We start from the raw sequence: 12797 nt of genomic DNA, 5'->3' as shown, positions 1-12797 counted from the left end.
CAGCTCCTCTGCACAGGGACCAGGGCAGACGGAGGCTGCAGGGTGCCAAAGGCTGCCCAGTTCCCCAAGCTGCTGATTTACCCGTAGGACCCTGCATGGCAGCAGCAAACCGCACGCTGCGGCCCCTCGGTGTGAACAACTCCTGGTGATGCTGCGGCTGGCCATGCACAACAGCCTGCGCCTGGCGGAGCGAGGGCGGGGAGTGCCAGGGGAGTGCAGAGGTCGGAACAGGCTGTGGGCAAACAGCTGAGGTGGGGCGGTGAGTAAGTGGTGTGGATTGTGTCGGGACTCCATGGCAACCACAATATTTGGGTGCTGCTTCAGCCCGCAGCACCCGCCAGGAGCCCCACGTGTGGTCGGGCTCTGGGTGAGGGCAGCAATGGGCAGCACTGGCACGCAGCTGGCTGTCCCCAGGGTGCTCTAGGGGTGTCCCACTGGGCCGTGCAGAGGGGACAGGCACTCGCCGCTGTGCCTGGCACACCAGGATGGTTGGCATTTGCCCCCGCAGCCCGAGCCGTGCGTTTGGTCCATGACGTCACCCACCAAGAGGGGCCGGCTCCTCTATGGAGGGGCAGGGTGGGTGCGTGGGGCAGGGAACAGGGCAGAGCACAGGGGGACTGCCAGGGGGGAGACTGCGGTGGCAGGGTGGTGGAGGAACCTCGTGGGGTGATGGAGGGGCCTTGTGGGGTGGAGGAAAGACCTTGTGGGGTGATGATCGGTCCTTGCTGGGTGCTGGTGGGACCTCGTGGGCTGATGGAGGGGCTTCGTGGGGTGGCGGAGGGCGTCCCAGAGGCGGTCCGGGACGGCTGCCCGGGCTCCGTCTCCCCGCCCCGAGGGCGCTCCCCTGCCGTGCCGCGGCCCGGGGGAGGCGGGAGGGGGCGGCCCGGAGCCCCGTGCGGGCGCGGCCCGCAGCTCCTCCCGTCGCCATGGCGGCGCCTTAAACAGGCGGCGGCGGCCGCCCCCCCCCGCCTCAGAGCTCGGCGCCGGGAGGTGAGTGAGGGCGGCCGCGGCGGTGCCGGGACCCCCCCCCCCGCCCCGGGGCGCGGCGGCAGCGGGACCCCCCGGACCCCCGGCCTCCCACGGCTGCCCATCCCGGGGGCCGGTGCGCGGGCGGGGGCCGCCGCTTCCCCGGCATCCCCCAGCCGCCCGCGGTGACAGCCCCCACCCCCCCCGCCCCGGGCGGGAGGGTCCCGGCTCCCTGCTGCGGGGCCGTGCGGTGCGGGGCCCCGGGGCGGCGGGTGAGCCGCGGGAGCCCGGGGGCGGGCGGGGACCAGCGGCTTCCCCGCCCCGCCCCGCCCCGCCGCTCCTCCGTAGCGACGGTCGCCAGGCAACGCCGCTCCTCCCTAGCGACGGTCGCCAGGCAGCGCGAGGGCCGGCGGCGGAGGAACCGAGCCCGCTGCTCCTTCGTGCCCGCTCTCCGGCTCTCGCCAAGGCCCCGGGGGGGCCCGTGCCGCCCCCCGCCCGGGCACGGGGCGATGTACCCGCTCTGCACCTCGGGGTGCCGGAGTCACGCCCGGGTACCGCTGCGCCCGGTCCTGGCGGAGATGCTGTGGGCGCACGGTCAGCGCGTGGCGGGGGATGCTGAGCCGGCAGGGCGAGGCTGGCGAGGCGACGACAGGCGGGGAGCCGGGATGGAGCGGCGGCCACGGCGCCGTGCGACTCGGCACTCCAGCACAGCTGCCTGCGGGTCACCGTGTTTGGTCCAGCCCCGGGGGCGGGGGGCAGGTTGCAGAGCTGGGGTGCTGCCAGCTCCACGCAGGGGGATGTGGCCGTTGGCAGGGGAGAGGTGGGGCCGGAGGCAGGCAGCGGTGCCGTTTCTCATGATCGGTGAGCAGGAGGAAGGCAGCCGCATTGCGTCATTCCCGGAGAGTGCTCCCGAGGGGACGGGCTGATGCGCTCACTCCTCGCCATCCCCTGGAGCCGACAGCCGCGCCGCTGACAGCTCTCAGTCGGGACCCTCCATCCCCCAAGACGCATCCCAGCTGTTGGCCTCGGGGCTTGTCCGAGGCTGCCGCCAGCCCAGCCCTTCAGCCCATGCTGCAATCCCTCCACCCTCGCCAGCCCTCCTCCTCCTGCCCTCGCGGACCTGCGAGCTGAGCCAACTGAGCCTTGCCGGCACAGCCAGCCAGAGCCTGGGCAGTAACAGGCCTCTCTGCCCCCCTGTCCTGCAGCCCCATGGCCGGGAGCACTGAGATGGCGTCCCTGGAAGAGAGCTTCCGCAAATTCGCCATCTACGGCGACACCAAGGCTACGGGACAAGAAATGAATGGGAAGAACTGGGCCAAGCTGTGCAAAGACTGCAAAGTCACCGACGGCAAAAGCGTCACCAGCACCGATGTGGACATTGTCTTCTCCAAGGTGAAGTAAGTGACTTGGTTTTTCAGGGCCTCCAGTCGCCCAAAGGGTGGGGATGCCCTTGCAGTGCGAGCAGGGTGTCGGTGCCTGGGTGCAGTGGTCCCCGGGGGGGGTGTCGTACCCTGGCTCTGTTCCGTTCCCGTGTTGCACTTGGCATGGAGCAGCGGGTGCTGCCTTCAGGGAGTTTGTGTGGCTGCTTTTGCAAGACCTAATAATAAATTAATCCAAATCTGGGGGGTTGGAAGGCTCAGATTTTGGTGCAGAGGCTGTGCCTCTGCTCCTGCTCCGAGGCATTGGGGTGGGCCTGGCCGATTCTGCCAGGTTCCCACCTAGCAAGAAGGTGCCACAGGGAGCAGAGGAGGGTGCTCAGGGGTGTCCTGCGTGATGTGGCATGGCCCATCCCTGGGCCTGGCGAGCCCACACCTGAGCTTGGGGAGGACTCTGGTCCTTGGAGGTCACGGGGGCAGCTGAAGAGCTAAAGGCACCTGGGGCTGCTTTTGGGGTCCCTGAGGACATGGTGACACCCAATGTTCCAGACCAGGGTGCAGGAGCAAGGATGGGTGGAGAACCTGCTCCCTCCATGCCCTCTGTCCAGGCATGCCCTTGTTCCCTGGTGGGGCCAGGAGGGTCTGAGCACTGGGAGGTTTTTGGCATGTGGAAGGGTGGGTTGGTGTGCTGCCCTGGAGACGAGGACCAGGCGCTCGTGGGAGAGATGTTCAGTGCATGTCCTTCCAAATTTGACCAGAGAAGGACAGATGCCTGCCGGGGAAGAGAGGGCGCCGGGCATCCCAGGCAGGCTGGGAGCAGTGGGAATGGATGCGTGTCCCCTCCTGCCACCAGCACCCAAGTCCCAGGGCACTTCCATGCAGGGGTGAGGTTTTTGGCACCAGGGACTTTAACAGCATGTGGCTGAAAAGCTTCTGGAGCTCAGCACCGGCTGTGTCCAGCCCAACCCATTCGGCTGGGATTTCCCTCGCCGTAGCTGCGTTTTGGAGATGGGCAAGGGGCCCGAGGCTGGTGGAGGACAAAGCCAGGGTCTCCCTGATGCACCTCATCCTGCTGCAGCCCCATTTGGAGGCGCAACCTGAAGACGTGCTGATGGCAGCCTGGGTTTTGTGCTTGCAGAGGGAAGACGGCCCGCGTCATCAACTATGAGGAGTTCAAGAAGGCGCTGGAGGAGCTGGCCCCCAAGAGATTTAAGGACAAGAGCAAAGAGGAGGCATATGAAGCCATCTGCCAGCTGGTGGCAGGGAAGGAGCCCATTAACGTGGGTGTCACGGTGAGTGAAGACCCCCTTGGGCACTGGGAGCAGGAGGGATGCTCAGGAGGGGAAGATGGAGCTCTGCCCACAGTACAAATGCTTTCCTGGGGACCCCATGGCCCTGGGGGGGCTGGGGGGATCTGGGAGTTACATAGATCTGGTGGGCACGGGGAGCACAGCAGGTTCTTCAGGGGGTGTCAGGGGCTTGCGTGGGGCAAGGGATGAAGGGGATGGGCCATATTCTTGACTCCCGTGTCCCATCTCCCCACTGCAGAAAGCCAAGACAGTGGGGGCTGTGGAGAGGCTGACGGACACCTCCAAGTACACGGGCTCCCACAAGGAGCGCTTTGACGAGAGCGGCAAGGGCAAGGGCAAGAGCGGGCGGGAGAACATCGTGGACACCAGCGGCTACGTCAGTGCCTACAAGAACGCGGGCACCTACGATGCCAAAGTGAAAAAGTAGGGATGGGTGCCCATGGCACGCACCACCCCGGTCCCTGTGCGTCGGCCATGGGGCCAGCACTCACGTCAGCCTTGGGACATGCCCGCATGATGTGGGGCCAGGGAGGCTGCGCTGGGGCCAGCCCCAGGCTGGCAGGATGTTGGCCGCCCAGCGCTGATGTGATCGGGAAAGTCGCCGGGCCGCGTGCTCTGCCCCAGCGCTACGTCTGTCCCCCTCTCTGTGCTGTGACCCCCCCCAGCCCTTCCTGTTCACTCCCCCCGCCCCGCACCGTGCTGTCTCCCCCAGCCCCCTGCCACCGGCAGCGCTCGCCGTACTAACAGCACTGCTCCTCAGGGCTCCCCTGGCCAGCTGGCACCCAGACCTTCCCTACCTCAGCCCCAGATTTCAGGGCACCCTCTCTGCCAGTCCCACTGGGGACTGCAGCCTGTCTTCCCTGCACACCTCCCAGGGACTTGCCTTAACCCTGCACCAGTTACACCACAGCCGCCTCCTTCCTTCCTCACCAGTGCCCTCGCCACGGGGCTGCCCGGCTTTGCTGCTTGCCCAGCACCGCAGGAGGCTCAGACCCTGCGGTGCTGTTAGTGCCGGTGCTGCCAGGATGCTCCCGGCCCAGCCCTGGGATGCACCCTGGGAGAGCTTCGTGCTGCCTGGCCATCGGCAAAGGTCTCTGACCTGAACCCCCGTGGCCTCCCGCTGCCTTTGTGAAGCCCAAACCAAAGGATGCTGCAGACCCGCACTGCAATAAAACCCCATCCGCACTGATGCCCCCAGTCTGGTTGTGTTCAGCGGGACCGAGCAGTGAGAGCCCCTTTGCTCGTTCACCCAGCCGGATGGTGGGAGGCTCGGCTGGCCATGCCGTCCCAGGGCAGCCGTGCCATGGGCTCAGCCCTGGCCGTTGGTGGTTTTGGCAGCCTCTGGCTGGCCCCAAGTTGCCTGAGCAACCGGAGGCACACAAACACGAGCGCCTGGCTCCTGCTCCTGCTCTGTTTGCAACCAAACACACGAGCTCTTGGTAACGATCCCTGGGAACAGGCTGGGCTCCAGGATGGGATGGCAGCTCTGGGATGGGATTGGGTGCATGAGGCTGGGTGCAGGCGCTACCACCCAGATCCCAGGCACAGGCAGAGCTGGCTGCAGCGCTGCCTGGGTGGCAGTGCCAGGCTTTCCAGATAGATACCCACCTCCGTGGTCATCTGTTAGGGGCCAGGCTCCCTAAATAACCCACAGGGGTTATTTCACAGGTGCCTCAGCTGTGGTGCTGGCGCTACCCACACTGTGAGGGATGTGCTGGGGGCATGCATGTGGCTTGGGCAGGCTCGCTCCCTGCCAACGCACAACATTGCACCATCTGCATCCTAGCCGCCTGCTTTTTAAAACACAGGAGAGGGAAGAGGTTGTCATCTTCTGGGCTGGTTTCAGCCTCACCCCAGTGAGGGTCTACCAGTGGCAGGCTGGGGGTGAGGGCAGAGGGGGATATTAGCCCTCCTTTGAGCAGATAAGAGGGAGTTCGTGGCTGGCTGTGCCCCTAAATGCTCTATCAGAGATCCAATGTTCCTCCTTTGAAAAGTTGTTGCTCGGGGCAGGGGGGGCTTTAACCCTTCACTGACTTCGTTGCCTGGCTGCAAAAATGAGGTGCAAAATTCCCAGAGCAAGGCTGTCTGCATTGCCTTGCAGGAGGTGCCATCCACAGCCCCATCCTTGTATGCAGACTTGGAGGCTTTGCGAAGGAAGAACATTCTGTGAAGAGGCGAGCAGGCCAGGCCCCATGGGACTCATCCCCTGCCTGTACATGTCAGGATTGTACATTGTCAGGATCTGGTGGTGGAGCAAAGTGGGGGTACCCATGTCGGGGCAGCTCTGAAGGGGAGTTGTGGGTGCTGACATGCTTTTGATACTGGGAAATCAAGACTGGGAATGGGATTTCTGCCTGGTTTTAATCTTGCATGTGGCAAGAGCAGCAGCTCTGGCATCCCTGTGTCCAGCGGCAGAGCACAGCATGGCATTTGGGAGCAGCAGTCATTCCTCCCCCAGCTGCTCACCCCACCTCCGCCTTTGAGCCTGGGTACCTCAGCAGGTCAGCTGTCCACCTAGCAGCTGCTGAACTCCCATGGTTTGTAAGCCTGCAAGGATGGGTTGATGGGTCCTCACTTGGACTTACCTCCATAAGTTCATCTAGAAGCAAGGGGAGCCGAGCTGCTGCTGCTCAGGTGATGGAGCAGCCAGGGCAGGGACAGCCGGACCTCCCCCCGGGCAGTCAGCTCAGCTGAGCCTTGCCATCAGTCGGTTGCATCCTGCTCTGAATCCTGAACAGAAGCAGCTTCTTTGCAGCCTGTGAAGTCATGGCAGAGGTCACACAGTGGCTAGCAGTTCCCATGCACTGCCAAATCGCCCAGCCTAAAGCTGCTCCTTACCTGCTTCAGCTCCTCTTCAAGTTCTCCACCACTCATTCCACAGCTTACACGGGACTTTCCCCCTCCAACCTTCTCCTTGTTCCCAAGGAGGCAGCTCCAGCACATGCTGTTCCCAGGGCTGGGTGGTGAGGGTAGCAATGGCCAGACCACTCTGGCCAGGCTGGTTGGCATCACCTAGGCTGGCATCTCAGTCCTGCCAAACCAGCCCCGGGGAGAATTAGCACCGGTAAAGACCCAATAGGGTCTAATGGCTGCAAAGTGCCTAAGATCAACCTGAAAAGAAGTCACTTCCCCTGAAGCGATGGGAACAGCTTCCTGGGAACAATGAGATGTTGATTTGGGTCTTCACCGAAAATGGAAAACTTTCTAAATACCAGTGTAGTGATCTCCTGGGGAGCTGTTGGCTGTGTGTACAAGGCTCGCCCAGTTCATCCTTGCAGGAGGGTGTGAAGGCCCTTTAGAAAAAGCACCTGAAGTACTGCGGCTGTGATCTGCATTACAGACACATCACACAGCCTCTATGCATGGTGGAAACCAGATGGAGACATGGCCTCACAGGGAGGTAAGTGCAAGGAATATGGCCTTTAAACATCAGTCTTCATGACTAACGTGGACAGGAAAGCAGAGGTCCCCAGGATGGTTGGCACTGGAGCCCAGGACAGACAAGGAAAGGCCAAGTTGGGGTGCTCAGCCCTCAAGAAGACCATAACCTGAAGGAACTTCCATGGGACCAGTGGCTCCGGCTGTTTTCCCAGTGAAGCTTGAAGTGGTGCCACAGGCTGCTGAGACAGCAGAAACCTTAAAATACTAGTTGCAGAACTACTTTCTGTGATGAAAAGTGACACAGCCCAAACAAAAGGGCTTGCAGCCATTTCCCCTGTGCTAATGAATTTGCTCTGGCCAAGCATGTGCTCTGAGGTTGGCTCCATACCAGCTCAAGAAAGACATTTTGCAGGCAGTGTGTAATTCCCTCACAGTGGAAGAGCCAGCAGAAGGAAGGTGTCTCAGCCATTATTTATGCTGTTTGCATTGATCCAAGTCCCAGACATGAAGCTTTTTTCTCCTTCCCAATTGTTTCTTCCCCTTGGTCAGTCTCTGGCTGCACTTCCGCAGTGGAGGGGCACGCCAGACCTCGCCCCCAACCTTGCCACCACAAACACTCACCTGCTCCACCATTTTGGACAAACCCAGACCCTCTTACAGGCTGATGTCCCAGCTTGCCAGTGAGACGTGCAGCCCAGAAGGCCCAGCTGAGTGGTTATGATAAATTTAGCTGTAAAATGTGTTCTCTGCCCCCAAGGTCACTTCCCTAGAGAGTTTCTAAAATCATCTGGGGTCATGTCTGATGTGCTTCACACATTGACAGCAAGTTGTGTGCCTGGGACGAGGGCTCTGGCCCCTCTGAGAGGTCATTTTTCTCTGGGCTAAGTGCTTTGACCAGACATACTGATGAGGACTGATCGCTGTGTTCCTCAAGGACATATGTTCATTCCTAGAAGAGTGAGACAGTGGATGCCAATAAGCCTGGCAAGGTCTCACCCTTTCTGTCCCTGTGTAGGAGCACCAGGAAGAGCTCATAGATGTTACCGTTCCAAAAAACTGCTCCCACAGCAAGCATTCCTCCATGGAGTGTATTGCGCTCGTACAGTGCAGATCCTTGGTCTCAGTCCAGGCAAAACAGCTTCCCTACTGAGTTGTACCTGAGCTGCCTTCCTCAGTACTTTTCCATTTCACTGCTAGTCTGATGGACAACGGTTTCCAAAATCCACAGACCAAGCTGTAAATCATGTTCAGACAAGACTCAGAGAGCAGCTTGTATCCTGGTGGGTCAGGCACTTTCTTGGAGGTATACATCTAAACCTGGGACTAAAACTTCAAATCCTTGCATGCAGTGCCCTGAGATATTGGTTTGACCACAAATGTTGGATGCAATACTTCATTGCCAGCTACGTGTTGCCAGCACTGTGCTGGAATATTGATTCAGTACCATTTTAGAGGGAATTCAATTAACTAAATTACCATCTTCCCAGCACAGCATGGTTTCAGACAAAATGTTATTATACAGGAGTCATCCCCACTTTTTGTTAATGTAATAACTGCAGCAGAAATGTAGGAACACAGGGGAAGATAGAAGCAGGAAGATGCAGAGAAATAAAAAAACCCTCAAGGATTAGATTCACCAGCTCTAAATACAGCATGAGATTTCATACAAATAAAACTGAACACAACCCATATTTAATGTCTATTTTTTTCCCTGTACAGAGGACAATTGCATAATTGCTGTGAACTGCAGTGCTGACCAGAGCCGTGTGCTGATGGTACCAATGTAGTTCTTCCTACTGTGGATGATGTCTCATGCCTAGTGCATTTCTCAGCTGGAAGAGGTGTTTTGTGAACAGTGTGGCTGCTCTCTTTAGTCAACTGCTGCAGCAGGACAGTTTGTGGGCACTAAAGACCTGAGGAAAGTTGTTGCAGAAAAAAACCCCAATGAGCATGCATTCAGGAGAGTGAACCTGCTATAAAGATTTCCATTTATTCAAAATCACATTTTAAAACTTTTGTACTTAGAGCTCTAAGTTTGTAGCTTAGAACTCTGTATTTCAAGATGACTACAACTACAGCTATGATTCATTTTAAGATTTCACACATAGCTGGCTTACAATGGTTAATAACTGATAGAAACCATTCAAAGAGATTGATAGCATGTGCTAAGACAGCTGGAAGCACATCAGTGGAGTGCTATGATTGCAAAAGGCAAGTGTCCTCTCTCTCATTTTGACCTGAGATACTTTCCCTAAAAAAAGCAGCTTCATCAGACCCAGAATATTCCTGACTTTCCACTCACTGAACTGGCATTTTCGTAGCTTGGCTTAAAAGTCTGTAACCAGTTCCAGCCTCCTGAAGCATACAATATGCACTAATGATCACCGAAATAGCTCGCTCATGTCAAAGTCCTGAATTCATCCATTTGCCACCAGTGCAGGGGTATTACAAGAAGCATACATGACAGGACCGGAGGAGTTCTGCTGGGACACAGGTGCCACCTCCTGCCATGATAGGCAAGCTGTGTACCCGCCCTGTGACTGGCCCATACCTCTGGCTGTCCTGCAGAATAGCCCTGGTCTCCTGAGGTCTGGTAAGTTGTTTCACTTCCAGTCTTAGAAATTCCACCTGGGAACTCAGATGGCCATTTTTCCAAAATAACTCATCTGAAGGAAACACAGGGAGAAGGTTGAGCTTACAAGTACTGCTGTACTGAGCATCTTTCTAACAAGCAGGGCTGTTCTGAGAGACAAAAGGGGACTGTGGGATCCAGCGGCTGGAGGTTACATTCAGCAAAATATCTCCAGAGCAGCCTGTGAGGGATTGTGGAACATTCTTTGTAACCCAAAGGCTTTAAAACTCAGGGCTGTAGGAGTGGCTAAAGCCCATCCCACAGTTCAGTGCTACCTTCCTGACCCTGCAGCATCCAGGACACAGAACCATGTGGCCTCTGCTCCGGGGCAGGTCAGAGGAGATGCTCAAACCTCCTTGGCCATCCAACCTGTGAGGCTATCTCAGATTACATCGCTCCTCTTACCTTTTATACCAGCCATTGAAGTGTGCTGGACAAATGGGGATGAAGGTTTGGACTGCTGTCAGTTTGCCTGTCTGAGGGGAAGGACAGACTGAAAACACCTGATAGTCACATTCAGTTTGTAGGAAAGCTTGTTTTGGTCCTTCAGCAGTCGAGGTATCCATCCTATGATGTTACTGGTTCCTTATTACCTTACAGTAATCTTGTTTTTGCTGTACAGTGACTCAAAGCTCCCAGAAAAGGCATATGTGGCATAGCTGGCACTGGCATAACACATGTGTGCTTGTATTGCACCAGTTCTTGGGAGCCTTAGAAAGCCACATCAGCCACCATTTACTTGATGCCCAGAAGGCTATAAAGGAATCCTTCCATTTTGCCCTACTGTATGTGGATGTTTGACTTCTTGAGATGCAATAACTAGAAGCAGCAGCCTGATCCATCTCTTGTAATGTGCAAGCTGATACATGGCTCTCCTCCAGCCCTTCACCCAGCTGCTGCATCAGATAATCCATCTGTGATGAGGCAAGGCAAAAGAAAACAAAATAAAAACCCCCAAAATCACAAAGGGTCACAAATGTCAAGAGAAATGAATCACTTTTCTACAGTTCTGCCAGTGCCTGGTAAGTCCCTAGGAGTCTTTCCAATGATGCTGGTGAGCCCTCTGAAGAGTGATAAATGACAATGAGTGTAACACGGTGTGAGTTTAAGTGAACCCATATGTCACTGCTTTGAATTATTTGTTTGAAACACGCTTCTAAAGAAAAAAGACATTTTTGAAGCATTCCTGCATAGGTGTGCAAAAAATAACCTAAACAAACAGTAAAATCTGAAACACAAAAAGCTATTCAGGCATTTTGGCAGGGAGCTTAGGTGATGTCAGAAAACAAATCTAAACAGAAATGTTTCTATGGATTTTTTTTTTTTTGAGACCTAATTGGAAACAGCTTTTAGCTTTGGATTTAAACATTTCCCTGCAGCATCTGCAATGCTATCCCTGCATTATGCATTTTAGTTTCAAGAAGCATGAGTACGAGGCTACGGAGCAGAGGAGGGAAAAACTCAGCATCTTCCTGCTCACATTATTGCTACAGGTTTAGCCAGTGGTCTTGGGAAAGTCATGCAACCTCATTCTCCTGGGGTTTTTACCCAGTAGACTTCAAGGTAAATTACAAAATCAAAAGAGGCTCCTATCCATTAAGCTCCATCTTTCTGCCCTCATAAAGCCAGCAAGCATTTCTTGCTCCACCAAGACAGAGCTTTGAGAAGAGTGAGGAGCTTGGTGGGGTTAACATCACAATTAGATGAGCTTGGGTTCTTCTCTAGGTGGACAATGTCAGGGACGGTATCTCACTGAGCCCAGACATCTCATTTCCTGACTCAATGTGTTAGGGTGAGTAAGATCCACCAAGAAAAAGATGACCGGTTTTCCACTGGATCAAGAGTCCGATTTGATGTGAAGCACCCCACAGCCATGTGTTTGTTAAATCCAACCTGAGGAAGGGATCAGGAGCACAGCTGGAGGCAGTGCAGTGGACCAGGACCTGTGACAGGCTGCAGTGTGATCGTGTTGAGTAAAACATAAAACCACAGTCCAAATGCATGTGCAACATCTGGGAAATGCAAAAATTTGAACAACTATGGTACTTGGCCCTGAAGATCACCCTGAAGATCATCCAGAGGATGACAAGTGTTGCTAGAAGTCTTGCTATGGAGTGGACAGACCCAGATCTTTCCAGGGTTGGACGTGAGACAAAATGGGTATGAACAGGGTGGTGAAGGCTGGCAGATGAGTGTTTGCTGTTTGTTTGTTTTCCTGGGAACGAGGAGAGGCCAGTTGACAGCTGAACAGCTCCTCTGCGCTGCAGCTGTCTGGCCAGCATGGATGTGCCGTGGGGGATGTCAAAGTCAAACGCTTAGCTGAATATGGATAAAACTCCCTAGACACCATCTAAAGCCGGGACCCATCTGATAGCAAAGCTTTTGAACTGTTAATGGGTTCACGCTGTATAGGCGAGAGAGGACAGTGGTGACCATCCATTTGTTTATACAGTATGTATTTATCAATGGCATAATACAATTATCCTTATTTTATGCTTTATTTTTCAGAAAACAGACTCTCCCCTTTTCCCCCTTATGCCAAAATATAGTCTGGCAGCCCTTCCTTCACCCTCCCTAATAGATCTGTCATTAAAAACATCCAGCATTGCTGCAATATTGCTGTGATTTCTTTTGCAGGCAAGCCTACCAGGAGAGGATGGCAGAGAAACCAGCAACTCCGAAATCAAAAACCTGACACAAAAACCTGCCTCAGTAGCAGTCTCCAAATTGCTGCCTGGGGAGATTATTAATAAAGCAATTAAATAAAGTAGCCTTCATGCCAACTGAGACTTCCAGTAAGCAGAGCTGATAATGGGTGAACCTAAGTACATGCTAAAGACATATAATCCTATTGGTGAGGTGTGACACAGTCCCAGGATGCAGTTACTATTTCACATGTTTATTTATATATTAACATTTAATATAGAAATTATTAATATATATAAAACTTATATTAATATGTGGAGTTAGCCTGCATTCATATCGATGCTCTTTTTTTTTTTTTAATGCTGGCCTTGTCCCCAGAGAAATCATAAAAATATTGGTGAGCACTCCTATATCTTTATCTAAAGCCTTCCTTAAATTCTTTGGTTTTAAAACCTAAAAATCCTGCATGCTAACAATGATTAGTCA

At 55.2% G+C, this 12797-nt stretch overlaps 1 protein-coding gene across 2 annotated transcripts; it reads left to right on the top strand.

Annotated features, from left to right (window-relative positions):
- Positions 1 to 848: 848 nt before the first annotated feature.
- Positions 849 to 4841, top strand: TPPP3 (tubulin polymerization promoting protein family member 3). Of its 2 annotated transcripts, none has more exons than XM_030025039.2 (4): positions 849 to 990; positions 2172 to 2363; positions 3481 to 3634; positions 3891 to 4841. In XM_030025039.2, the coding sequence occupies exons 2-4, from the start codon at positions 2176 to 2178 to the stop codon at positions 4077 to 4079; spliced, it is 531 nt and encodes a 176-aa protein (XP_029880899.1). In that variant the 5' UTR covers positions 849 to 990; positions 2172 to 2175; the 3' UTR covers positions 4080 to 4841. The 2 variants fall into 2 exon arrangements, with proteins under 2 accessions (XP_029880899.1, XP_029880898.1); XM_030025038.2 differs by lacking the exon at positions 849 to 990 and adding an exon at positions 1805 to 2079 and having other exon boundaries at positions 2113 to 2363.
- Positions 4842 to 12797: the final 7956 nt, after the last annotated feature.

Source organism: Aquila chrysaetos, chromosome 9 (genome assembly GCF_900496995.4).
Source record: "Aquila chrysaetos chrysaetos chromosome 9, bAquChr1.4, whole genome shotgun sequence".
Taxonomy (NCBI): Eukaryota; Metazoa; Chordata; class Aves; order Accipitriformes; family Accipitridae; genus Aquila; species Aquila chrysaetos.
Note: the sequence above shows the minus strand (reverse complement) of the source record. Positions and strands in the feature narration are given on the sequence as shown.